General features: G+C 44.0%; 1 protein-coding gene across 1 annotated transcript; it reads left to right on the plus strand.

Moving 5' to 3' along the window:
- Window positions 1-1,235: 1,235 nt before the first annotated feature.
- On the plus strand, window positions 1,236-17,774 carry LOC121287004 (neuronal acetylcholine receptor subunit alpha-4-like). The gene is made up of 6 exons (XM_041204421.1): window positions 1,236-1,245; window positions 3,206-3,357; window positions 6,388-6,432; window positions 6,529-6,638; window positions 8,310-9,696; window positions 17,649-17,774. The coding sequence occupies exons 1-6, from the start codon at window positions 1,236-1,238 to the stop codon at window positions 17,772-17,774; spliced, it is 1,830 nt and encodes a 609-aa protein (XP_041060355.1).
- The last annotated feature ends 9,250 nt before the right edge of the window (window positions 17,775-27,024 follow it).

Here is a 27,024-nt window from a genome sequence, read left to right on the forward strand (position 1 = left end):
AATGATCAAAGTCTGGTTCTGATGTGTCTCCTTATAGAATCAGCGACCAATCAAAATAGCAGGATGAGCAGCTGAAATAAAGAGAGGCTTAAAAAGATTGATTTGGAGCCTGTGTTATTTAGAACACGGTCCATTTGCAGATATTGTGTTGCTAAATACCATTAAGTATGTTATTTAAGGTTTGGGCTGAGTACTCCGCATCAATCTGGCCTCTGAGAGAAAAGGTTACGGGTTCAGGTCCCCCCACCCCTCTGAAAACTTAGGCACATCGTTCCGGTTGGCAATCTGGTACAGTACTCGCGGGAGGGCGGTACTGCCTGTCAGGGACACCGTCAGTCCTCCAAGGTAAAAGCACCATCTTGCAGAAGTGTCTAAGGCAGTGAATCTCTCTCAACTCTCAGATGTGAGATTGTGATTTGATCTTTTACTGATCTCATCCCTTCAGGCGTAAACCTCGTTGGGGGTGCCCGGGTTTCTTGGGCAGCGGCACAGCCTGGATGTTGGGTAGGACCCCACCCTGGGCTATGGCGACCCCTCCCAGCAGCTTGTTGAGCGCCTCCTCGTGGCGGATGGCGAGCTGCAGGTGGCCGGGGGTGGGGGTTGGGGGTGATGATGCGGGTCTTCTTCTTGGCCAAGTAGACGGAGGCTCCGGCCCCCACACGTTCGGCATAGTGACCCTTAGGCAGCAGCCAGTGGATAGACCGACAGGAAACTGGAGACCGGGTCTTGGGCTTGGCTCACCCCTTGTCTGCAATTTAACCGTGACCCGACATCCCTTGGTGCATATATAAACGAAAGTTTATCTTTGACATTATTTTGAATTGGGATTAGGATTTTTTTAAAAAAAATTCATGATGTTAAAATCATTCTCCAGGGCTCCCGGTGGTTGAATTGGTGAGTACACCTTGCGATGTGATACTGAATCACACAGGTAAACGCCACCCGCCCCCCCACCCCCCGAGGCCTGTGCTGAGTTTGTTGGTTTTTTTTAACCTTTATTATGGTTCAATAACCTGCTGCCACTCAATGCGATGGTAGGATGTCCATGGAACCACAACCCAGTGTAAATATTCCACAAAAAGAGCAACAACTCAAAAAATCCATGGCCCCACAGAGAGATATAGTGAGAAAATTGGACATTAAGACAGAGAAAGAAGTGTTAGGTGGTTGTAACCAATAATTTGTTCAAAGAGTTGGGTTCTAAGTAGTAACTGTCCTTGTGCATGAAACGCAAAATGTCAGCATGTAGGCCCAGCAAGTAATTAGGAAGGCAATTGGAATGTTGCCCTTTATTGCAAGGGGGATAGAATGAAAAAATAGGGAAGTGTTACTCCAGCTGTACAGGGCCTTTTAGTGAGACCACATTTGGAGTACTGTGAAGGGTATTGGTCTCCTTATTCAAGCAAGGACATAACTGCATTGGAAGCATCTCAGAGAGGGTTCACTCAGTTGGATGCTGGGATATGGGGTTTGTCTTATGAGGTAAGGTTGAGCAGGTTGTGTCTGTACTCAGTGGAGTTTAGAAGAATGAGAGGTGGTCTCATTGAAACATAAAGATCCTGAGAATGGATGCTGGGAGGATGTTTCCCCTTGTAGGGGAGTCTAGAGCCAGGGGGCACAGCTTAAAAATAGGGTGCCTCCTATTTAAGGTGGAGATGAGGAGGAATTTTTTTCTTTCAGAGGGTTGTTAGCCTTTGGAATTTTCTTCCCCGGAGAGCAATGGAGGCTGGGTCATTCGAAGCTGAGCTAGACAGATGTTTGATTAATAAGGGAGTCAAGGTTAGGGGGACAGGCCGCAAAGTGGAGATGAGGGCACAATCAGACCTGTCATGATCTTATCAAATGGTGGAGCAGCCTCGATGGACCAGATGGCCTGCTTATGTTCCTATTTTTATGATGTTGTGATCTTAAAGGACAAGAGGTGGAGGCTTTTAGTGAAAGAATTCTAGTGTTTGGAGTCCATGGTGAGATAATGCACAAGGAGCCAGATGTGGAGGGTGAGGAGCATTCTCAGGTAGCAGCATTGGACGAGGGGTTACAGGAATAGGAAGGAGAAAGGCCAGTAAGGGATTTAAGAATGCTGATTCATTGCGATCTTCTCCGAGGACAGGCCCTAACTCTAGTCTCACACATGAGATTTCTAAGCTACTTACTAGGGAAGAGTAGCTGAGGTGGTTTCCTTCATCGTAGGAACACAGGAACAGCAGGAGGCCATTTAGCTCCTCAAACCTGTTTCGCTATTCAATGAGATCATGGCTGATCTGTGACCTAACTCCACATATCTGACTTTGCCCCATATCCTTTAATACCGTTGATAACAAAAATCTATCAATGTCAAATTTAAAATTATCAACTGATCCAATCATAGTTTTCACCTTGAATGTACCTTCTCCCACGAGAGCTACAACCAAAGCTGAAGAGCTCCACTCACCCTTTACAATAGGGGGCAGGGAACACATATCCACTGGGCACAAGCCTTGCTGCTGGACCTTAGAGCAAAAGTACCAGCCCCAATAGCTGGGACTAGAATTGAGGTCTGAACCCAACCTTCTAACTCAGACTCAACGGGTACTCTATTCGGGCAACAAGCACCCTGCTGGGTGTTAGCCCAGCATTTAGATTCCAGATTATCATTTCCAATGAGCAGGACTGTCTGGAGTAGGGCTCAATTCCTTTACCAGGGATAGAAATGTCATCACTAAGCAAAGGGCCTGCTCCAAATGAAAATAAGAAGGGAAAAACATGGAGCAGGGGTACACCTTCACCTTCTCAACAGGCAAGTGCTTTAGCCTAAGAAAGCAGCCCTCATGTGGATCTGCATTGCTGGTGGTCAGTCATGGAATCATACAGCACAGAAGCAAGCCATTTGGGCATCAAGTTCATGTTGTCCATTAGTTGGACACTCTTTCCTTTTCTTGCTGTCATAACATGGTTACCTTACTGTCTGTGAAGTACATTGGGATGTTTCTGAGTAACATAAGACACCATTTCTCTCAATAGATATTTGCTCTGTTGGGGAGGGGGCGGGGGTGGGTTGGGGATGTTGCAAGAGACAGAGGAGGGGGGTGGAAAAGAAAGTTTTATTGTCCCTTCAAAGTACTTAGATTCTTAGCAAACACCTAGCCTATGACCTATGCCCTGTGAAAAGTTGAGGTCACGTTAGCGAATTCTGCTGTAATGATTGATCTTTCCTGTATCTTTTCAGTTTGTTGTAAGGTGGAATCTCGGGCCCAAGCTGAGGAGCGACTCCTGAAAACTCTCTTCACTAGTTACAACAAATTGTCCCGACCTGTCGTCAACTCTTCTGATGCAGTCCTTGTCCACTTTGGACTGTCGATTGCACAACTCGTAGATGTGGTGAGTGGCAGCAACTAGAGGCTGTGGCTAAGATCGTTTCACATTTTCAATTTTGTTAACCAAACTTTAATGCTTCGTCTAAGGCACTGCACACCCTAGAGTGATATTGTGTTAAGGTGTATGGAGGGAGTTACCACTTAAAAGTTATGTAAGGTGGGAACAATGCTGCTTCATTCCAAAGTGAGATATGTAACATCGGACGGAAATTTTTGCTCGATGGGCGGGAGCACGCCCGATCTGCTCAAGTTTGTAATGACGTGCATTGACGTCAGTTGAACATGCTGACGTCAACGTGCTGCTGTGCGATAGTTCAGTCTGTGGGTGCGCGCCAGAGCCGGCGGCCCACCCGCCGACAATTCAAAGTCCTGTTAAGACAATCGAGTTATCGCTTAAATTAAATTTTTCGCTGGCAAATGATTTGCCGAGAAGCCCAAGCGGCCTTTGCGTTTTTTTGGAAACCTCATCCACGGGCAGAATGAGGTTTCCAAAAGCAAATAAAAATAAAATAAAAACTTTAATTTTTCATTAATAACATGTCCCTGACAGAGTCACGTGAGGGGACATGTTTCATCATGTAATTTTTTCATATCTCTTCATCTCCCTGAAGCAGCTCTGTACCTCAGGGAGATTATGAAGTGCTCACCCGCGTGCATGCGTAACGTTTGTGCTCAGCCCACTTGCCCTCCTCTCCCCCGTCAACCACCCCCCCCCCCCACCCACCCCACAACCCTGCACAGGCAGCGCTCTGCACTCAGCGCTGCCACTCACATCTCACGCTTGGTGGGCCTTAATTGGCCCGCCAGTGTGAAATCGTAGTCTGGTGCTGAACGTGGATGGCAGTCATCTTCCCACCCACCCCCACTGAGCACCCCCACCAAGGGCAAAATTCTGCCCATAAAGTCAATGACAACAAAGACCATTCAAGACACTTCATCCTGAGCCAACATCAACTGTAAGCCAACATGTACATGTCAATTTAAAGCTTCCCATAATTTTCCATTATGTTTGATCTCAAACAGCTTCCCTTGTGGCTGTTTCAAAGGACAGACTCCTTGCCTGTGACTCACTGTCTCATACTGGATCCTGAGGGATCTTAACAGGGTGGATGCTGAGAGGATGTTTCCCCTTGTGGGAGAAACTAGAACGAGGGGACACCATTTAAAAATAAGAAGTCTCCCATTTAAGACAGGGATGAGGAGAAATATTTTCTCTCTTAGAAAATAGTCTGTGGAATTCTCTTCCCCAGAGAGCAGTAGAGGCTGGGCCATTGAATCAAGGGAGTCAAAGGATACGAGGGGGTAGACAGCAAAGTGGAGTTGAGGCCGTAATCAGATCAGCCATGATCTTATCAAATGGCAGAGCAGGCTCGAGGGGCCCAACGGCCGACTCCTGCTCCTTATTCGTATGTTCATATGTTCATATGTATGTACTCTGTGAGTACCCAGGGTTACCACCTATGTCTGTGTTTTACTGGGCTGAACTTTTAATTCAGTCTATTGCACTAAACGTAAATATTGGAGCTTCTCATCTCATTATATTTCTCATCATGGTTTATTGTTAATCTGCCTTAACGTTCATTTTGTTGGTGCTGGATGGTGCAGTGTGTTAGGCTCTGGCCTCTCAGCTCTAGGATTCTTGTTCCAATGCTGACTACAACCTTCTGACTCAGAGGCAAGAGTGTAAAAAAAGATAAAATGCCCCAACAGATTTCATATTTTGCTTAAGGAATGTTGAAGAAATTCCCTCAGTGACGGTATCGGAGAGCTTTTTGAAAAAGCTTCTGCAAACTCTTCTTTCTCGACCTGTCTGCAGCCTTTGACATGGTCGACTGCACTATCCTCCTCTGGCGCCTCTCCACTGTCGTCCAGCCGGGTGGGACTGCTCTCATGCGGTTCCATTCTTATCCATCTAAGCATAGCCAGAGAATCACTTTGCAATGGATTCTCTGCTCGTACCCGTACTGTTATCTCTTGTGTCCCCAAGGATCTGTCCTTGCCCCCCCTTCTATTTCTCATTTACATTCTGGCTTCAGCAACATCATTGATGCCACCCAGCTCTACCTCACCACCACCTCTCTCAACTCCTCCACTGTTGCTAAATTATCTGGCTGCTTATCCGACATCCAGTACTGGATGAGCAAAAATATTCCCCAGTGAAATATTGGGAAGACTGGAGTCATTGTTTTTGGTCCCTGCTCCAAACTCCGTTCTATCACTCTCCTTGGCAAGCATTCTGAAATTAAGTCAGTCTGTTTGCAACCGTGGTGTCATATTTGATCCCAAGATGAGCTTCTGAGTTCATATTCACATCATCACTAAAACTGCCTCCTTCCACCCCTGTACCATCGCTTGACTTTGCCCCATCTCAGCTCATCTGCTGCTGAAACCCACATCCTTGCATTTGTTGCCTCCAAACTCGACTGTTCCAGCACAATCCTGGCTGCTCTCCCACATTCTGCCCTCTGTAAACCTGAGGTCATCCAAGACTCTGCTGCCCAGGTCTGTATTTAGAGCAAGTCCTGTTCCCCATCAGCCCTGTGTTCACTGACTGACGGTTCAGTCAAGTAATGACTTTTTTGAAATTCTCATTCTTGTTTGCAAATCTCCTCCGAGGCCTTATCTTCCCTACCTCTACAATCTACTCCAGCCCCAGAACCCTCCAAGATATCTGCATTCCTCTCATTCTGACCTCTGGCACATTCCCAATTATAATTGCTCTACCGTTGGTGGCCGTGCCTTCAGTTGTCTAGACTCCAAAATCTGGAATTCCCTCCCTACGCCTCTCTGCCTTCTATACATCACTTTCCTCCTTAAAGTTGCCTTTTTAAGCAAGCTTTTGGTCACCTGACATTATATCTCTTTACTGTGACTCGGTGTCATGCTTTGTTTTATAGTGCTCCTGTGAACGCGCTTTGGGATGTTTCTTTATGTTAAATGTATTGTATAAATATAAGTTGCTTTTGTTGTACTTAGTTCTGATTTAATATTCACTGCTGTTTTTAAAATGTGACCTATCTTCCCTTCCACACAGGATGAAAAGAATCAAATGATGACGACTAATGTCTGGATTAAGCAGGTCTGTTCGAGTTTTGATCAAATACGATCTTCAATTATTTTTCTTTCACTAGTTTCTGTGAAATGCCTCTTCTTTTTTTCTCCTCTTGATTTTCAGGAATGGCATGATTTTAAGCTTCGCTGGAACCCTTTGGAATACGGGAATGTGACATCGATCAGAGTTCCATCGGAGCTCCTCTGGAGGCCTGATATTGTTCTATACAACAAGTGAATTTATTGGCCTTGTTTGCTGTCAATTATTGGGCTATGTAAATCCCTAAAAGTAGTGATGCAGGTTAATAAGGTCATAGCACAAAACATAGAGAACACTGGAGTTCATGGCTAAAAGAACAGAACTGAAAGACAAGGAGCTTTATTTAGCTTGTATCAAACCTTGGTTAGACCACACTTGGAGTTCTGTACACATTTCCAGTCTCATTATTATAAGAAAAGGCGTAGAGGCACTGGATAAGGTGCAAAGAAGATTTCCAAAGAAGATACTAGAACTGAGAGGACTTATTGCACAGTCTGAAGATCTTTTCTCGAGAAAAGAGAAGGTTAAGAGTGACCTGATCAAGACCTTTAAGAATATATGAAAGGGTTTGATTGGGTTGATGTAGAGAAGATGTTTCAATCTATGGGTGAGACCATAACTTAGGTCAATAAATATAAGATAATCACTAAAAAGCCTAATAGGGAATTAAGAAAAATGGTCTTTACCCAGAGAGTGTTTAGACTGTGAACTCACTGTACAGGATTAGTTGAGGTAGAAAGAATAGATACATTTAAGGGGAAATTAGGTAATATCATGGCAATTGTGCGGTTGAGGTGGGGGGGGGGGGGGGCGCGCAGTGGTGTAAGGAACAGGAGAAGATGCTGATAGGGTGAGATGAAGAGGGGGTGGGAGGAGGCCCGTGTGGAGCATAAACACCAGCAGAGACCAGTTGGGCAAAATGGCCTGTTTCTATTCTGTAGATTCTGTGTAATTCTATGTATCTGGGTACCTGGCTACAATTCTCATATCCAAATATTCATCTCAACATGGAACCTCTAACTGGCCTGGTGATTTCCTAAATGACCACCAAACCTTTAAACCTTTCCTAGCATCTGATCCAGAGAACTGCCATCTCCCTGGACTGGCTGACTTGCAGCACATCTATCCTGACCCGGAAACATTAACATTACAGAAATAAATCTGCTCACATGTGATTTAATACAAATCAGTTCTTTAACTCAGCAAGCTGTCGTGATCTACCTGAAAGGGTGGAGGAACCACTTCAATAGGGAATTGGAAAAAGAAAAAGGAAAAAAAAATAGAGTCAAGGGGAAGGAGCAAGGGGATTGGGACTAATTGTATAGCTTTCAGGAATGCAGCAGTCACAATGGGCTCAATAGTCTCTTTCTGGATGTGTAATTCTATGACTATAATTAGCTAAAAATACAATTTTGCTTAAGGACAAAAAACAATTCGACAATTTCCTGGAATGGTAGCAGGGCTTTGAGGGTCAAATTAAGAGGACAGGCTGCAATAACTTGGCTTGTGTTCCTTTGAGTAATTGAATGGTGGGACATGCTCAAGGAGCTGAATGGCCTCCACCTGGCCCTAATGTCACTACGTTCCTAAAATGTGGAATATGCGAACAGAGCAAGCATATGAACTGGGATGCTGCTTGTTTGGAGGATAAACACCAACTGGGACTGGTTGAGTCAAATGGCCAATATTTTATGTGATCTGTGTAGCTGTTTGACTGGGCTAATTTTCACCCTGCCCAAACATTTCCCTTATGTTCTGTTGCTTGCTTTGTGAAGCATCTGGGGGGATTGTTACAGGAAAGGTGCTGTATACATTCAGAATGCTGCAACCTTCTGAAATATCTGTACTTCTTCCTCTCCTTGTAGTGCTGATGGAGACTTTGCCATCACCCACTTGACGAAGGCTCACCTGTTCTACAGCGGCAGGATCAAATGGACTCCTCCAGCCATCTACAAGAGTTCCTGTAGTATCGATGTGACCTTCTTTCCCTTTGACCAGCAGAACTGTACCATGAAATTTGGATCATGGACCTTTGACAAGGCCAAGATAGACCTGATGAGAATGGATAAACATGTTGACCAACAGGATTACTGGGAAAGTGGAGAATGGGTCATTATCAGCGCAGTTGGGAATTACAACATTAAAAAGTATGAATGTTGTAAAGAAGTCTACTCAGACATTACCTATTCCTTCCTGATAAGACGACTCCCTCTGTTCTACACTATTAACCTCATAATTCCCTGTTTGCTTATATCATGTTTAACAGTGTTGGTCTTTTACCTCCCCTCAGACTGCGGTGAAAAGATTACACTTTGCATCTCTGTGTTGCTTTCACTGACTGTCTTCCTCCTTCTTATAACAGAGATCATTCCTTCCACATCTCTTGTCATCCCCCTGATTGGGGAATATCTTCTCTTCACTATGATATTTGTCACTCTGTCCATTGTTATCACAGTCTTTGTGTTGAATGTTCACCATCGTTCCCCCCACACACACATCATGCCAGCCTGGGTACGCAAGTTCTTCCTGGATGTCATTCCCCGTATTCTCTTCATGCAAAGACCTGCTGCTGTGAAAAAAAATGGTAATAAACTGATTGTATCAATGCATGAAGCATTGAGCTCTTCAACCTACCCTGCTGAAGCTGAGGACGAGCAAAACCATTTTGCCCAAGGATCAGACAAGCAATCAAATACTGACACATCATTGGTGACTCAATGTTATCTTCAGGAAGACCAGGGAAAGCCCAAAGCACTTTGCAGATCACTGTCTAGCCAATACAGCATTTTACAGGAGGACCAGACACAAGCTAGCTGTCCATACTCTTCACCCACCAACCTTCCTCACTGTCACACCAAGGAACAGCCCAGCTCTTGCTCCAAAGGGAGGTCGTTGAGTCTTCAATATTCTGATGGACAGGAGGACCCACACCAGACCAATGCCCAATGTGGGTCCTGCAGTATCCAATACAGCCACCTGCATGAGGATCCACCCCATTCCAATCGGCATTCCATGTCCACGGTCATTCAACAACGCCATAAGAATGGAGATCCCACCCAGCCGGCTTCATCTCCTTGCAAAAGCAAACATGGAAACAAAGTGAAGAGAGCAGCCTCAGGCACAAAGCGAGATTCTAAGGTAGTGAATCCCAGACAGCAGCAGAATGTAACACTAACCCCAGCCATGAAGTTGGCAATTGAAGGTGTCCAATACATTGCTAACCACTTACGTGCAGAGGATGCTGATTTCTTAGTAAGTAGTATCGCTATTGAATTTAGATGTTGACTTAGATTCAAACATGTTTCTTCTCATCTAGTTTCTATTCTAACTTTGTTGTAAACAAAGTAATGCAGCAAGGTAGAAATATATAGAATAACGTGTAAATGGCAAATTAATTTCATTAATAGTGTGAGATAACTCATTCAGTAGGGGGAATAAGGAGGTCATATACACTTCAGAACATAAGAGTCTAAATGTGCTCTGAATATGGTGGATTAGCATAGGGATTTTGGGGTACGCTTTCAAAAATTGTTAAAAGTAAAGGGCCATAAATATAAGATAATCACTGATAAAACCAATAGGGAATTCAAGAGAAACTTCTTTACACAGAGAGCAGTTAGAACGTGGAACTCACTACCACAGAGAATGGTTGAGGTGCATAGCATGAATGCACCTCAGGCTAGATAAACACATGATGAAGAAAGGAACACAAGGATATGTTGATGGGGTGGGAGGAAATTCATGTGGAGGATAAACTCATCTGTTGCGCCACTCCAGAGAACTGAACACATGATCCAGGCTGACACTCAGTGGAGTACTGATGGAGCGTTGCACTGTCTTACAGCTGGGGCTTAAAGCTAGACCCTGTCTGCCCTCTCAGGTGGGTGTAAATTATCCAATGGCCACTATTTGAAGAAGAGCAGAGAAGTTCTCTTTGTTGTCCTGGCCAATATTTATCGCTCAGCCTACATCAATAATAAACAAATCTATTGGTCTACACCTATCTCATGAGACAATGGGCTGTGCTCAGGGTGTGTGTCACTTCTGGATTGAACATTGCCTGTTGTGGCTGTAGAGGCTGATTTGTGAGTGGCTGTCCCTTCCACAGCTGACACAGATGAATAGCGTTGGCCCGAGGTCAACTGATGTTTTTTTCTTTCCAGTGTGCTCTCTTTCCCACCCTCTGGTCATTTCTCTTGTCCTCTGCCTTTTCCACACCCTTCCTGATCGCTTGGCACTTTGGTCAGCGCTCAGGACTTCACATGCATTGACTCCAGTCTCGGGAAGTCTCACTGGCAAACATCCTTCTTATGCTAAAAGGTAGCTTGCCATAGGGCATGTCCTTGGGAATGTGGTTGTCATCTATTTAGCTCACATGATTCAGTCAACAGAGCACCGCTGACTCAAAAAAGCAAACATGATGGGGAGCCCTGCATGCTGGTGTACTTCCACATTTAGCATTCTGTCTTATCCGGAGATGCCCAATATCCATCATGAATAAACAGATAATCTGGTCATTATCACATTTCTGTTTGTGGGATCTTGCTGCATTTCCTACATTACAACAGTGGTTATTTCATTGGCTTTAAAGCACTTTAGGATACCCTGACATCATGAAAGGTGTGATGTAAATGCAAGTTCTTTTCTTTTCTATCAATTAGACAGCTTTGTTGGGAAAGGGTTCATTCCTAATGTGACCCATTTTTGTCCCTATAATCCTGGCTGAGTTTCATAAGAACATAGGAGTTAGGAACAGGAGTAGGTCACTCGGCCCCTCTGCCATTCATTGGTGTTCCCTGAGTTCCCTCCTGATTTGTATCATAACACTCATAAATGGGGTTTCTGCTGCATTCCTGCTAGTTATGGCAGCAGAACAGGAGGAGGCATGAGGGAAATCACCTGTTTTATTTCAATATATTGCTCGATTGAATAAAAAGACACTGTATTCTTTGATTTAACTCAGATTAACAGGTGATTTCATGTCCCATAAATGAAAATGCTCTCAAAGCAAAGCTCATGTCAACTTGTCATCTCTCCTTTGTCAGTCCAAGCGTGTCAGGGAGAATGAACTTGGTTACAAAACGTTCCGTTACATGCAAGCTCATGAAGGTTGGCATTTTAGTTCTGAAGGACATCATTTACGCTAAGCCTATTCAAGTGGAACTAGAGCAAGTATGCTGTCTGATAAATTGACTCTTAATCTGTTCCTGAGGGATCTGCAAAGCAATTATGGAAAATGTCATTTTAAAAGGGACAGCATTTAAGCCAATTCCTCAGATGTTAATCCTGTTGGGAATTTTTAATTGTCTAGCTCGTGTTTTGTTCCCCTTGTTAGTGCCAATATATATGCGGGGATGTTTATCGAGGAGTTTGGAAAATGAGAGAATGGCTGATTTGATTAAGCTTAGACATAATCAGGCTTTAATGTCTTACTCTGGGGCCGAAGGAAGCTTGCACAATCAAAGATTACCATGTCCTTTGAGAAAGCCAAAGCTGAGCTGATAAACTTGGAGCTGGATCAAGTTTCAGACTTGCAAACTTGCCGTTTTCCATTACCCTGCTAAATCTCAGCAGTTTCAGTGATTGATCTTAAGTTTCCAGGTTGATCATTTGAGGTTACCTTGGACCAAACAAGCCTGAAAGTCCAAAGTGAGGTTATGTCCTGTGCATCCTATTCGTAACCCGCTTGCTCCAACAGTGAATGACATTAAAGAAAGGAAGACTTGCAATAGCATCTTTCACAGCCTCAAAGATTCCACAGCCAGTGGAGTGTAGGCACCATAGTAATGTAGGAAACATGGTAGCAAAGTGATGAATGAGCTAATAGTTTAGTGATAAAAATACAGATGTAAGGCTACAGACCTGAAACATTGTCTGGAACTCTCCAGCCTTTCACGCTGGTGGGATCTTTTGGTCCAGCTGATGTGAACGGAGATTTCAATGGCTCACCAGCCCCGCTGTGGGGGTGGAGGAGATGCTGGAAAATTCCAGCTATTAACTCTGCTCCTCTATCCACCAATGCTGCCTGACCTGCTGGGTATTTCCAGTGTTTCCTGTTTTATTTTGGATTTCCAGAAATGGCAGTGTTTGGCTTTTTACGTGACATTGATTGAGGGATAAATATTGGCCAGAATATCAAGGAGAACTCCCCTGCTCTTTTTCAAAATGGTGCTACTGGATCTTTTACCATCCACCTGAGAAACCAGGGCGCAGCTGCTCTACTATCCCATTGAAAAGACTCCCTCAGTATAACATTGAGACAGTCAGCCTGATTTTGTGTGCTCAAGTCTCTAGAGCAAGGCTTGCAACCACAACCCTTTGACTCAGAGGCGAGAGTACCAACTGAGAAGTTTAGGTTCGTAGTCTATCAAAGCCTACTAGTTGAAGAAGGAAGAGGAACTTGAAGGAGGTGAGGAGTTCCTCTTAAAGTCTGAGGGAAAGAATGGGTTTGAGTGGGAGTCACTGTAATGAGACCTGATGTTATGTCTGGATAACACTCCAATTCATATTTACGAGGGAAATTCTTGTTCCCTTTTTGCAACAAACAACATCAGTTAGTTAGTTGAGACTCGAAGTGGGACAGAAGAGGTGTGGGGTAGGTGGATATGGTTGAGGGAGATGGTATACTGAACAGATGAAAGATACATTGAATATCTTACAGCAGTTGGATTGTATATTTAGGGCACATTGAGCAAATAATAATGTATCAGAGAGAGACAATTGTCACTAGCAGGCAAAAATCAACTGACCTCACTATGTCCTCCAGTAAGGACTGAACCATTTCCTAAACCAAATATGGTGAGCTATCAGAATACCTGGTGCAGCAGAGAGCATATGCATTACCCAATCTCCAGAAATAGTAAGCTGACCCAAACAGTATCTTTGCACAGTTATATTTTATATCGGATCATATTTGTCACCTAGCCTCTACTTAAACAAATCCTTAGACAATGACCTTTTGATGTCAGTTTTTGGATGCTCGGTTCAGTACTGATTGGCTTTGTCAAAGAAGTTCAGATAGCTTGTTGCTTTGTTGTAACTGTAATGTGAGCAGGCTGATAACCAGAATACTGTGCTACTAGCCAGTTATCCCTGTGTTCGCTTCCTGCAGTTTGACTTAGACATGTGCAATGTCTGTACTTCTCAAAGTTAAAAGCAGAGTTTGAGAATCATATCATGAAGTACTACAAAGTTTTGCATAGTATTTCCAGCACAGAAACACGCTATTCAGCCCAAGGGGTCCATGATGGTGTTTGTACTGAACATGAGTCTCTTCCCATCCTTCTTCACCCCAACCATTCCTTGTGGTATTGAGTTTCATATTCTCATCATTCACGGGGTAAAAAAGTTCCTTCTAAGTTCCTTGTTGGATTTATTTGAGGGCAATGCATTCAATGTAATATCAAAGTTGTTTCAGTCAGAAAAGAGATTTGAAAGAGCTAAAATAACCACCAGACAACTGGAATTTACAACTGATGAGCAGTAATTGATGCTGAAAATATAATGCATGGTTATGAAATGAAGGATGTAACTCTGAGTAGAGAGAACGATCCTAGCTGCACCAACCCTGCATTAGTTTTAGCATTAGTTATTACACTGTCACAGTTGCCTTTGGCGTGATTGGTGAATTAATTGAATTGATTATCCCTGGTAGTGATAAATCACAGAATGGTTACAGCATGGAAGGAGGCTTTTCAGCCTGTCATGTCTGAGCTGGCTCTTACAAGGAGCAGTTCACCTAATACCCTCCCCCGCCTTCTCCACATAACCCTGCACATTCTTCCTTTTCAGATAATCATCTAATTCCCTCTTGTATGCCTCGACTGAACCTGTCTCCCCCACTCCCTCAGGCAGTGCATTCCAGATCCTAACCACTCACTGCACAAAACAATTTCTCCTCATGTCTCCATTGCTTCTTTTGCCAATTACCTTAAACCTGTGCCCTCTCATTCTCAATCCTTGCACTAGTGGGAACAGTTTCTCCTGATCTACTCTGTCCAGACCTCTCATGATTTTGAATACCTCGATCAAATCTCTTCTCAACCTTCTCTAAGGAAAGCAGCTCCAGTTTGTCCAGTCTATCTACATAACTGAAGTCCCTCATCCCTGGAACCATTCTCATGAATCTTTTCTGCACTCTCGCTAATGCCTTCACATCCTTCCTAAAGTGTGGCGCCCAGATCTAGACTCAACACTTAATTGAGGCTGAACCAGTATTTAATACATGTTTAACAGGAATTCCTTGTCCTTGTGCTCTATGCAACCTATTAATAAAGTCTAGGACACTGTATGTTTTATTAATTGCTCTCTCAACCTGTTCTGGCACCTTCAATGATTTATGCACATATTTGTGGTAGGGTGTTGGATACGGTTCGGTAGGTCTGAAGAACTTTTCATAGTCATACATGAGTTAACTGTAAGTCTTAATTGATTCTTGGAACTATTTTCAAATGTACAGTAAGTGGCACAAGCAAGGAGCTATCTCCATGCTTGCTGGTACACACAGCTTTGTCCAACATTTGACTGGCCCTGGGTGCGGGTCCTATGCTCTCTTACATCACTGTGTGGGCAGTACTGTACTCAGTCCCACACCAAGGTCTATATCATTAATATATATCAGGAAGAGTAGGTCTTCTACCGAGGGCCCCTGGGGAACTCACTATAAACCTTCCTCCAGCCTAAAGAACATCCATTAGCCACTACTCCCTGTTTACTGTCACTCAGCCAATTTTGTATCCATGTTGCTACTATCCCTTTTATTCCATGAGCTTTAATTTTGCTCATAAGTCTGTTGTATGGCACTTTATCAAATGCCTTTTGGAAATCTTATGCACAACAGATCAACAGCGTTAATTTTATCAGTTGTCTCAGTTGCCTCATCATAAAACTTATGCAAGTTAGTTAAACACAATTTTCCCTGAACAAATCCATGTTGGCTTTCCTTAATTAACCCACATTTGCCCAAGTAATAGTTAAGTTTGTACCAAATTATCATTTTTAGAAGCTTCCCTACACCTGAGGTGAAATTGACTGGCCTGTACTTGCTGGGCTTCTCCTTACACCCTTTTTTTGAACAAGGGTTTAACATCTGAAATCCTCCAGTCCTCTGCTGTGGAAAATTCTCCTGAACACACTCTCGGATTGAATTTTTCAAGGAGGTGACTAGTTGTGTAGCTGAGGATAGTGCAGTTGATGTAGTCTACATGGACTTCAGTAAGGCTTTTGACAAGGTCTCGCGTGGGAGACTGGTCAAGAAGGTAAGAGCCCATGGGATCCAGGGCAATTTGGCAAATTGGTTCCAAACTTGGCTTAGTGGCAGGAGACAGAGGGTGATGGTCAAAGGTTGTTTTTGTGACAGGAAGCCTGTGTCCAGTGGCGCACCTCAGGGCTCGGTGCTGGGTCCTTTGCTGTTTGTAGTGTACATTAATGATCTAGACATGAATGTAGGAGGTACGTTCAGTAAGTTTGCAGATGACGCTAAAATTGATGGTGTGGTAAATAGCGAGGAGGAAAGCCTTAGACTACAGGATGATAACGACGGGCTGGTCAGATGGGCAGAATAGTGGCAAATGGATTTTATTCCTGAAAAGTGTGTGGTGATGCATTTTGGGAGGACTAACAGGGCAAGATATTACATGTAGATAAGCTGCTTAAGAAGGCATATCGGATGCTTGCCTTTATTAACCGAGGTATTGAATACAAGAGCAGGAAGGTTATGATCGGGCTGTATAAAGTATTAGTTATGCCACATCTAGAGTACTGTGTGCAATTCTGGTCATTACACTATAGGAAGGATGTGATTGCACTGGAGAGGGTACAGAGGAGATTCACCAAGTTGTTGCCTGGGTTGGAGCATTTCAGCTTTGAAGAGAGACTAGATAGGCTGGGGTTGTTTTCCTTAGAGCAGAGAAGGCTGAGAGGGGACCTGATTGAGGTGTGTAAAATTATGAGGGGCATAGATAGGGTAGGTAGGAAGAAACTTTTCCCGTTAGTGAAGGGGTCAATAACCAGGGTATGCCCCCTTTAAGCTTTAGAGGGGATTTGAGGAAAAATGTTTTCACCCTGAGAGTAGGGGTATCTGGAACTCACTGCCTGAAAGGTTGGTAGAGGTGGGAACCCTCACAACATTTAAGAAGTATTTAGATGATCACTTGAAATGCCGTAGCATACAAGGCTATGGGCCAAGTGCTGGAAAATGGGATTAGAGTAGATAGGGGCTTGATGGCCGGCGTGGACAGGATAGGCTGAAGGGCCTCTTTCCATGCTGTAAAACTCTATGACTCTATGATTCTATGACTCTAACTCTTGCCTCTCTCTGCTCTTTACACTACCACTATCCCTGTCTATATTTGCATAATTAAAGTTCCTCATTACAACTATTCTATAATTCTTGCACCTGTCTGTAATTTCCTAGCAAATTTGTTCCTCTGCAACTTTCCTATTATTTGGTGCCCTATGGACTACACCGAGCAATGTAATTGCACCATTTTTGCTCCTTAGCTCTAGCCAAATAGATTCTGTCCTTGACCCCTCTGGGACATCCTCTCTCTCCAGCACTGCTATGCTCTCCTTACTTCTCAGTACTGCAACCCTTCCTCCTTTCCTTCCTATCCTTTCTTTCCTATATCCAGGAATATTTAACACCTGGTCCTGCACTTCTTTGAGCCAGGTCTCTTTCATAGCCACCACATCATTTACCATATGGCTCCCTGCACCCACAGCTCACCAATCTTGTTTACCACTTTCACTTACATACATAGTACGTTCCCCTTTATTTTGAACTCACCTAATACCTTATTATTTCCCATTCTAGTGTGATCTGTCTCTCCTAACATCTGTGAACCTTGTTATCCCCTATGATGTGACCTCCTGGTTCCCATATCCATACGAAGTTAGTTTAAACCTTCTCCAATAGCAATTAGTTGTGTAGATTATCCCCTGGTAGAGCGACTAATGAATTAGTTGAATAGATTGTTTCTTTATACAGTGATTGGTGGATCAGTTCGAACTTATTCACTTGTTCCCTCTGTCCCTTATCCAATTTTCATGTTATTTTCTTCACCAATGGTGTTCAGGCCAAATCTAATGGTCCCATAGCCACAACTGTGTTCAGAGAATTTGTGATTAAGGAGGGTCTTTCCTGGTTTAATGAGCCTCAGTTCCGAAGGAGGAGTTTCTGATTGATAATGTTCTCTGATTTGCAGGTAAAGGAAGACTGGAAGTATGTCGCCATGGTGATTGACCGCATCTTTTTGTGGATATTTATTATCATTTGCTTACTGGGAACTCTGGGACTCTTTCTGCCTCCTTGGATGGCAGGAATGCTGTGAGATCCAAGGACAACAACAAACCCAGCATAAGAAAGACTGGATCCATGAGACTGATGGGATGGTTACTTTGAATCTGCTTCTTGACCCCTAGATCATTCCCCAGTTATCAGAGACTATTTTAACCAGGTTAGAAACAATACAAATTGTCTGGGCAGGAGGAATATTATTTTACTCTTTTAAAAGAATAGGCTACGTAGCTGTGGTATAAGTTGATAATGCAACATTTAAAACGTGTACAAGGGTGAGAGCAGGACTGAGAGTATAACTATCAGGGGGAACTGAAATAGGCTGGGGGGGCTCTTTCCTTTAGAAAGGAGAAGGCTGAGGGGTGACTTGTTAGAGATCTTTAAAATTATGAAAGGATTCGATGGGGTAGACGAAGAGAAGATGTTCTCACATGTGGGCGAGGCCAGAACTAGGAGCCATGAATATAAAATAGTCTTCAATAAAACCAGTAGGGAATTAAAAAGAATTTCCTTCACTCAGAGAGTGGTTAGAATGTAGAGCTCACTACCACAGGTAGTGGTTGAGGTGAATGGTATAGATATATTTAAGGGGAAGCTGGATAAATACATGAGGGAAAAAGGAATAGAGGAATATGTTGACAGGGTGAGATGAAGAGGGGTGGAGGGAGGCTCCTGTGCACAATAAACACCAGCACAGACCAGTTGGGCTGAATGGCCTGTAAAGGTGCTATAAATTCTATGCCAAGCACCGACAACAATTAACAAATTTCCCCTTTTCAAACCAAATGATATAAATAATGTTCCACGATGTCAGATCATCTCCAAAAAAGCAGAATGTTTGCTTGCCTTTCAAACCCATGACCTCTACCCTCCCAGAACACTAAGGGCAGCAGGTGCATGGGAATATTACCATCTGCAAGTTTCCCCAGTCACATACTGTCCTGGCTTGGAACCATCCCACTGTTTCTTCAATGATACTGGAGCAAGGTCTCATCGACCTAGAACAGCACTGTGGGAATACCAGACTGCAGTGGTTCATGAAGAAAGCTCACCAGCATCTTCCCAAGGGCAACTAGTACAGGACAACAAATGTCAGCTTTGCCTGTATCTAGAGAATTAGTAGAATTTTAAAAATTCTGCCAAAATATTTGGGGATATGTTGGTTAAAGGGTGAAAACAGGCACTGATTGGCTGCTGTGCCAATAAGACATGCCTGTTTGAAAGTCTGGATTAAACACACAATTTTGGTCCTAATTCCTAATTAACATAATTTGAATCTGCCTGGGTCGGGGTGGGGGGGGGTGCGGGGCAAGGGCATCTCAACCTCTTGCCCCTTTCTCCTGCAGCAGCCGGTGCTGCTCTGGCAGTCCTCATCTCCTCCTCCCATTCTTCAGAGCGAGGGTTTGTAAAGGTTAATGTGAGGGACTTTGTAAATAGCACCTCCCATAATGATGATGTAGGAGAGCACAGGACGAGGAGTTGAGAGGGAGAGTGTTCATATCTTCAGCTGTATAACATCTAGTCATGGGTAGCTGTACATAGTTTAGTTATGTATAATAAACCAGTTATTCTTTGAATTTACCAATATCTCAGTAACCATTCCTTAGCTAGACCGACCAACATACGCAATGGAGGACCCCCAGTAAGATGCCAGTGATCTGGCCGGCACTTCCTTTCTCCTTGCAACTCTTGTACAGTAGAATAGCAACGCTCTCGCTGTCCAACGAGAATTTGCAAAGTCAAATGTTGCTCGAGTGTTGGTAAAATCTTGACAAAGTGGCCCAGAAAGGCCTCTGGTGTGTTTCAGAAGGTGGTCCTCACTGCTCCAGCCACAATGAACATAAAATAGTGAGTATCCCTTTAAGTAGTACTCAGAATCTCCCCAATACCATGTTTAATTGTAAATAGCTGGTCACTGTTAGGAGAGGGTGTCAGTTCAACTGCTGGCAACCAAAATGTGTGCAGCCTTGTTATGGGACACTGGTGGGTAATTAAAGTGGCGATCAGCTGGTTACGCTCCTCTAGGCTGCCATTCCCTGCATTGATTGAACGCCTTTACCAAGATGGTATCTTACTCTAATTTTTTAGTTTAAGACCCCAGAGCCTGAACATACTCCCGAATATCACCCACTTGGCTTTTGACACAAGCCGTGTGCAGCAAAGCCACTTTCTCCCCATGTGTTTTGCTCTGTTTTGTCATCATGTTCCAGTGATCAAATCATTAAACGTATGTTTCTCAACTTCAAACAAATGGTGATTAATTGAAAGCTGTTGTCTTGTGCAGTCAAGTTAGTATATAACAGAGGAAGTGCTGTAATTTCGGAGGGTCAGTACTGAGGGAGTGTGGCAGTGTCAGAGGGTCAGTACTGAGGGAGTGCTGCACTGTCAGAGGGTCAGTACTGAGGGAGTGCTGCACTGTCAGAGGGTCAGTACTGAGGGAGAGCTACATTGTTGGGGGATCAGTACTGAGAGAGTGCTGCACTGTCGGAGGGCCATTACTGAGGGAGTGCTGCACTGTCGGAGGGCCATTACTGAGGGAGTGTTGCACTGTCGGAGGGCCATTACTGAGGGAGTGTTGCACTGTCGGAGGGTCAGTACTGAGGGAATGCTGCACTATCTGAGAGTCAATACTGAGGGAGTGCTGCACTGTCGGAGGGTCAGTACTGAGGGAATGCTGCACTATCTGAGAGTCAATACTGAGGGAGTGCTGCACTATCGGAGGGTCAGTACTGAGGGAGTGCTGCACCGTTGGAGGGTCAGTACTGAGGGAGTGTTGCACTGTTGGAGGGTCAGTCCAGAGGGAATGCTGCACTGACAGAGTGTCGGTACTATGGGAGTGCTGCACTGTTGGAGGGTCAGTATTGAGGGCGCGCTTCACTGTCTCAGAGCGTCACTACCAAGGCAGTGCTGCACTGTCGGAGGGTCAGTCCTGAGGGAGTGCTGCATTGTCGGGGTGGGGGGGGAGGCTCAGCACTGAGGGAGCACTGCACTGTCAGAGGGTCAGTACTGAGGGACTGCTGCACTGTCAGAGGGTCAGTACTGAGAGATTGCTGCACTGTCTGGGGGTCAGCACTAAGGGAGCACTGCACTGTCGGAGGGTCAGTACTGAGCGAGTGCTGCACTGTCTCAGAGGCTCAGTACTGAGGGAGTGTTGCATTGTTGGCCACTACCCTTTATGTGCATGAAGTAGCTTCCTTACATCAACTGCTGAATGACCAAGTTCTAACTTCAAGGTTCTGCCCCTTTTTTCTGGACTTGTCCCATCAGGGGAAATAGTTTCTCCAGTCTACACTATCAAATCCTCAAGAGCATTTCAAAGAGATATCACTGTACTCAGCATCTGTCTGTCTGAGAGCTGTCCTCTAGATGCCTAATGATATTGTAAGCTACTCTCTGGCAGACTGGAGTGTAGACAATCTGTGTGGTACATCACTGTCCAGGTCTACAGTGCCATCTCCATTATTCTGCCTTGTGCAATGATCCAAATGAATAGATTAACTATTGTCATCTATTTAATATCTTGAATTGAGGAAAACATCCTCAAAACTTCCTTAACTTCAGCAAAGCTTTAATCAGTCAAAATATGACACCAAGCCACATTTGGAAAAGTTAGGACCATTTACTAAAAACCTGACCAAAGAAATAGGTTTTATGGAGCATTTTTAAGAGATAGAGAGAGGTGGAGAGGTTTAGGGAGGGAATTCCAGATCTTAGGGCCCAAGCAGCTGAAAGCATGCCCTCCTTCAGTAGAATAATTTGCCCAGTCCAGAAGACAGGAAGGAAAATACATATCGATGTCAACATAGCTACTTTATAAAATTGTTATTTTATTTTAGAATTGGACAAAGAAAGGCTTTACCCTGACATGCCTGACTAGCCATGACTCATACCAGAGGAATCTCTAGTCTTCGGAAACCAGCAGGGACCTCATTACCTTTAAAAATATGCTAATGACCCTTGTGACAGCAGACAGTCAAATTCTAAAGAAATTAACCAACATCCTTTACATTTCTAAGGCAGAGCTGTGGACAGCAGGGATGGTATGTTTGCAAGGACAAAAGGGACCCTGACTCCTCTTTTAAACCCCTCAAGATTCCAGACCTGGAAAAATACATCCTTTGTCCAATAACCAGGAGAAGTGGGAGGCATGTCAAATGACCTCCCCCAAGCAGCTAGATTTCTGTAACATTGCTATGTGGAACTGATCCCAGGCAGTCTACCCTTTTATCACCTAACAGGTAGCAGCAGAAAGAGCTCTGTCCAGGTAAATTGCCTGGCCCTCTTCTAGACTGAACTACTGGAACATTGGAACTCCTGTATCGGTGCCTATTAGACTAATTTATCTCTATGTGCCCTCTTCCATTGGGGAAGTCGTCACTTCTGGAAAGACGGATCACCCTGCAACAGTATCAGCCGGCTAACCTCTGAAGGAATACACCAATGCATTTTTAATTCTGGACTCTGGACTCACATGAAGCCAGAGCTCTTATTTTTATCATGGTCTTGCCCTGTACCCCTTTTCCCTTATCCCTCTTTTATTGTATGAGTGCAAAAGGGGCAGATGTTGCGAAATCCCTTCCCGCATTTTGTGTGTGTGTAAAATAAACCGACTCTCTTATTTTACCTTATCTCGAGTTGGCTGTGGAGTCATTAATAGAGGATTGGATCACTCCAAACCAAAGGGTTGGAGAAACTACACCACCACTTATAAAGGGGGAATCAGAAATCAAAAGCACCTTCCTCTTTACGGACGGGTAGTGAGAGGAGAAATCAGGACTGTTTAAATTAAACTCGCTCCTGCCTGTAACACATTAAAATAAGGCATGCTCAAAAGGTCAGAGCCAGAGGAGTGCCTAGTGGGGTTGGAGGAGGCTACAGAGATAAACAGGAAAGAGGATGAGAATTTTAACTTTGAGGTGTTGCCAGACCTGCAGCTGAAGTAGGTCAGTGAGCACAGGCATGTCGGTGATTGGAACTTGTGCGAGGAAGGGTAAGGGCAGCAGAGCTGTGTAAATTTATGGAGGGTGGAATGTACAAGTCTGACCAGGAGAACATTGGAATGATTAATTAAAGGTAGTAAAATGCTGGACAAGCCTTGGACTGAGGCGGGGTGAAGAAGGATAATGTTTATGAAATGAGATCAGAGATGAATCTCAGGACCAAATATGAGGTGAAAATCTGGCTCAAGCAGTTCACATTGTGGGGTACCTTTCACTTTACTCATGTTAGAATCACTAGATGAGGTTCTCTTCTGCCTTGTGCCTCTGACTGGCAACACCCAACTCTCTTTCAGTGGTCATCACTGATCCTTCATTATCCCCACTGCTTCTAAAAACTCACTAACACCCTCTAACCAAAGTGGTGAATCTGTGCTACACTCCCTACAGGGCCAATGTAGCCTCCCTCCCGTGTGGTACTCAGAACTGAGCAAAGTTCTTTCAGATGGGGTTCGACCAGAGCTCTGCACAACTATAACATTACTTCCCACACTTTGTATTCCAGATCCCTTGACGTAAAGACCAACACTTCATTAGTCTTTTGAATTATTTTTTTTCTGCCCGTCCACTGGGGTCTTTTGATTTCTGAACTTAAACCCCTCGATCTCTCTATTCATCCACAGTCCCTTGCTGCTCATCATTTATAAAATGCCCTGATCTATTTTTCTTAGGATCCAAAGTGGATCCCACATTTTCTCACACTGAGTTCCATCTTTCATAGTTTTGTCCACCCACTTAATCCATCAATGCCTTTTGTAACTTTCTGCTCCCACATTAGTAACTGTGCCATCTAATTTAATGTCACCAGGAAACTTAGATATATGACTTTTTAATCTTTCATGGAACCATTTAAATCTGACAGGGCAGAGAAGGCCATTTGGCCCATTGTGCCTATGCTGGCCCTTTGAAAGAGCTATCTAATTAATCTCACCCTGCTACTCATTCCCATTAACTCTGTCATTTTTTTCCCTTCTAATATTTCAGGCAAGTGCATTCCAGATTAGAACACCTCACTGTGTAAAAAAACTGTTCCCTTTTGTTATTTCTGGTTCTTTTTACCAATTATCTTAAATCTGTGTCCTTTCGTTAATGACCCTCCTGCTACTGGAAACAATTTCTCCCTATTTACCTTATTGATATCCTTCTGAATTTTAAAACCCCCAATCTTTGATCTAAGAACAATCCCAGCTTCTCCAGTCTATCGGCATGACTGACTGATTATCCCTCGTACCGTTCTAAAATAATCTCTAACTCATTGAGACGTTATTGTATGTTTTTTGGCAAGCCTATGTTCAATTTAAACCCGAATGTTTAAAGGAGCGGAGGAACTGGATTCCAAACACCGAATTGCAAAAGGAATTTACTTGCCCTAGAACATTAATGTTAATCATTAAAGTGGTGGGAGACTGCCCCCTGGAGGATCTGCAATTATTGATATTTAAGGTGGCCGCAAAAGATGTTTCCCTTGTTTGGGACCTTTGAGGAAGGAAAATGAAAGAATGGTATTTATATTGCATTTTTCACAACCTCAGGATGTCCCAAAGAGTTCCACACCCATTGAAGTGCTTTTTGAAGTGTAGCCACTGTTGTAATGTAAGAAACGTGGCAGTGAATTTGTGCACAGCAAGCTCCCACAAACAGCAGCACAATAATGGCTAAATAACGTGCTTTAGTTGATGCTGGTTGAGGTATAAATATTGGATAAGGCACTAGTAAGCACTCCCTGCTCTCCTTCGAAATAGTTTTATGAGATCTTTTCATCCACATGAGAAGGCAGATAGGACCTCCATTCAACATCTCATCCAAAAGGCAATATCCCTGACAGTGCAGCACTCCCTCAGTATTGCACTGAGAGGGTCAGCCGAGGTGATGAGGTCAAGACTCTGGAGTGGGACTAGAACCCACAACCTCCTGACTCAGAGGTGAGAACCTGAGGGAGAGCATATTGTTTCGAATGGAAACTCCTCAGTGAGCAATAATGTAGGAGTTGACCATAATTTTCCTCTCTGGTAATGTGGCCTAGTAAAGTAAACACCTACCCATGAGGGCCAATCCCAGTACCCTAGTTAAAAATTGTGGGTTCAAATCGTCGTTCTGGCATTTGAGCACGTAATCTGGGCCAACATTCCCAGGGCAGTACTGGGGGAGTGCTGCACTGTCAGAGGTGCCATCTTTCAGATGATACATTGAACCGAGGCCCGATCTGCTTTCTCAGTCGGGCACGCAAGGTCCCATTTCAAATCATAATTTCAAAGAGGAGCCGGGGTAGGGGGGTGGTGGTGGTGGTGGTGGTGGTGGTTGGGGGGGGGTTATCCTTGGTGTCCTGGCGAATTTTGGGCACTGTATTTTAGGAGGAACATGAGGACTTTGGCGAAAGTACAGAAGAGATGGACTAGAATGATCTTGGGATAAGAAATCACATTATGTGGATAGCCTCAGGAAGCTGGAGTTGTTCTCCTTAGAATGGAAAAAGTGGAGAAGGGATTTGATTGAGATGTTTAAAAGCATGACAGGTTTAGTTGGAGCAGGGAATGAGAAACTGTTTCCAGTAATTACCAGAGGGATCAGGCGATTAATAAAGGAACAAGAGGCGACATGTGCAATAATATTTTACACAATGTGTAGTTAGGATTAGGAATGCGCAGCCTGAAAGGGTGGTGGAGGCAGTTTGAGATTCTATAGACTCAGGAACAGTTCCTACAGATTGGAGGGTAGCTAATGTAACCCCATCATTTAAAAAGGGAGGTAGAGAGAAAACAGGGAATTATAGACCAGTCAGCCTGACGTCGGTAGTGGGGAAAAGTCTATAGTCCATTATAAAAGATTTAACAGCTGAGCACATGGAAAACAGTGGCAGAAGTGGATAGAGTCAGCATGGATTAATGAAAGGGGAATCATGCTTGACAAATCTACTGGAATTTTTTGAGGATGTAACTAGTAGAGTTGATGAGGGGGAGCCAGTGGTTGTGGTTTATTTGGACTTTCAGAACGCTTTCAACAAAGTGCCATGTAAGAGATTAGCGTGTAAAATTAAAGTGCAGGGATTGGGGGTAGTATATTGAGATAGATAGAAAACTGGTTGGCAGACAAGAAACAAAGAGTAGGAATAAACGGGTCTTTTTCCGAATGGCAGGCAGTGACCATTGGGGTACCGCAGGGATCGGTGCTGGGACCCCAACTATTCACAATATATATTAATGATTTAGATGAGGAAACTAAATGTAATATCTCCAAATTTGCAGATGACACAAAGCTGGGTGGGAGGGTGAGCTGTGAGGAGGATGCAGAGATGTTTCAGTGTGATTTGGACCAGCTGAGTGAGTGGGCAAATGCATGGCAGATGCAGTATAATGTGGATAAATGTGAGGTTATCCACTTTGGTAGCAAAAACAGGAAGGCAGATTATATCTGAATGGCTATAAATTGAGAGACGGGAATGTGCAATGAGACCTGGGTGTCCTTGTACCCTAGTCATTGAAGCTAAGCTTGTAGGTGCAGCAGGCAGTAAAGAAGGCAAATGGTATATTGGCCTTCATAGTGAGAGGACTCGAGTACAGGAACAGGGATGTCTTGCTGCAATTGTACAGGGTCTTGGTGAGACTGCACCTGGAATATTGTGTGCAGTTTTGGTCTCCTTATCTGAGGAAGGATATTCTAGCTACAGAGGGAGTGCAGTGAAGGTTTACCCGACTGATTCCTGGGATGGCGGGATTGACATATGACGAGAGGTTAGGATTATATTCGCTGGAGTTCAGAAGAATGAGGGGAGATCTCATAGAAACCTATAAAATTCTAATAGGACTAGACAGGGTAAATGCAGGAAAGATGTTCCCAATGGTTGGGGAGTCCAGAACTAGGGGTCACAGTCTGAGGATATGGGGTAGACCATTTAGGACTGAGATGAGGAGAATTTCCTTCACCCAGAGAGTGGTGAGTCTGTGGAATTCGCTACCACAGAAAGTAGTTGAGGCCAGAACATTGTGTATTTTCAAAAAGGAGTTAGATAAAGCTCTTGGGGCGAAAGGAATCAAAGGATACGGGGAGAAAGCGGGAGCAGACTATTGAGTTGGATGATCGGCCATGATCATAATGAATGGCAGAGCAGGCTCGAAGGGCCGAATGGCCTACTCCTGCTCCTGTTTTCTATGTTTCTATGTTTCCATGAATGGTATCTTTCCAGGAGGAATTGCATAAAAACATGAGAAAGAGAGAAAATGCAGGGTCGGGAGGAACGTGGGGGAATGGGACCAACTAGATTGTTCCTCGAAAGAGCAAGTCAAGACTTGA

Source organism: Carcharodon carcharias, chromosome 14, assembly GCF_017639515.1.
Source record: "Carcharodon carcharias isolate sCarCar2 chromosome 14, sCarCar2.pri, whole genome shotgun sequence".
Taxonomy (NCBI): Eukaryota; Metazoa; Chordata; class Chondrichthyes; order Lamniformes; family Lamnidae; genus Carcharodon; species Carcharodon carcharias.

Excerpts from the sequence above, each read along its gene's own strand:
- LOC121287004 (XM_041204421.1), top strand. Across the intron at positions 3,358-6,387 it reads TTGCACAACTCGTAGATGTG|GATGAAAAGAATCAAATGAT; the intron begins GTGAGTGGCAGC and ends CCTTCCACACAG. Across the intron at positions 9,697-17,648 it reads CAGAGGATGCTGATTTCTTA|GTAAAGGAAGACTGGAAGTA; the intron begins GTAAGTAGTATC and ends TCTGATTTGCAG.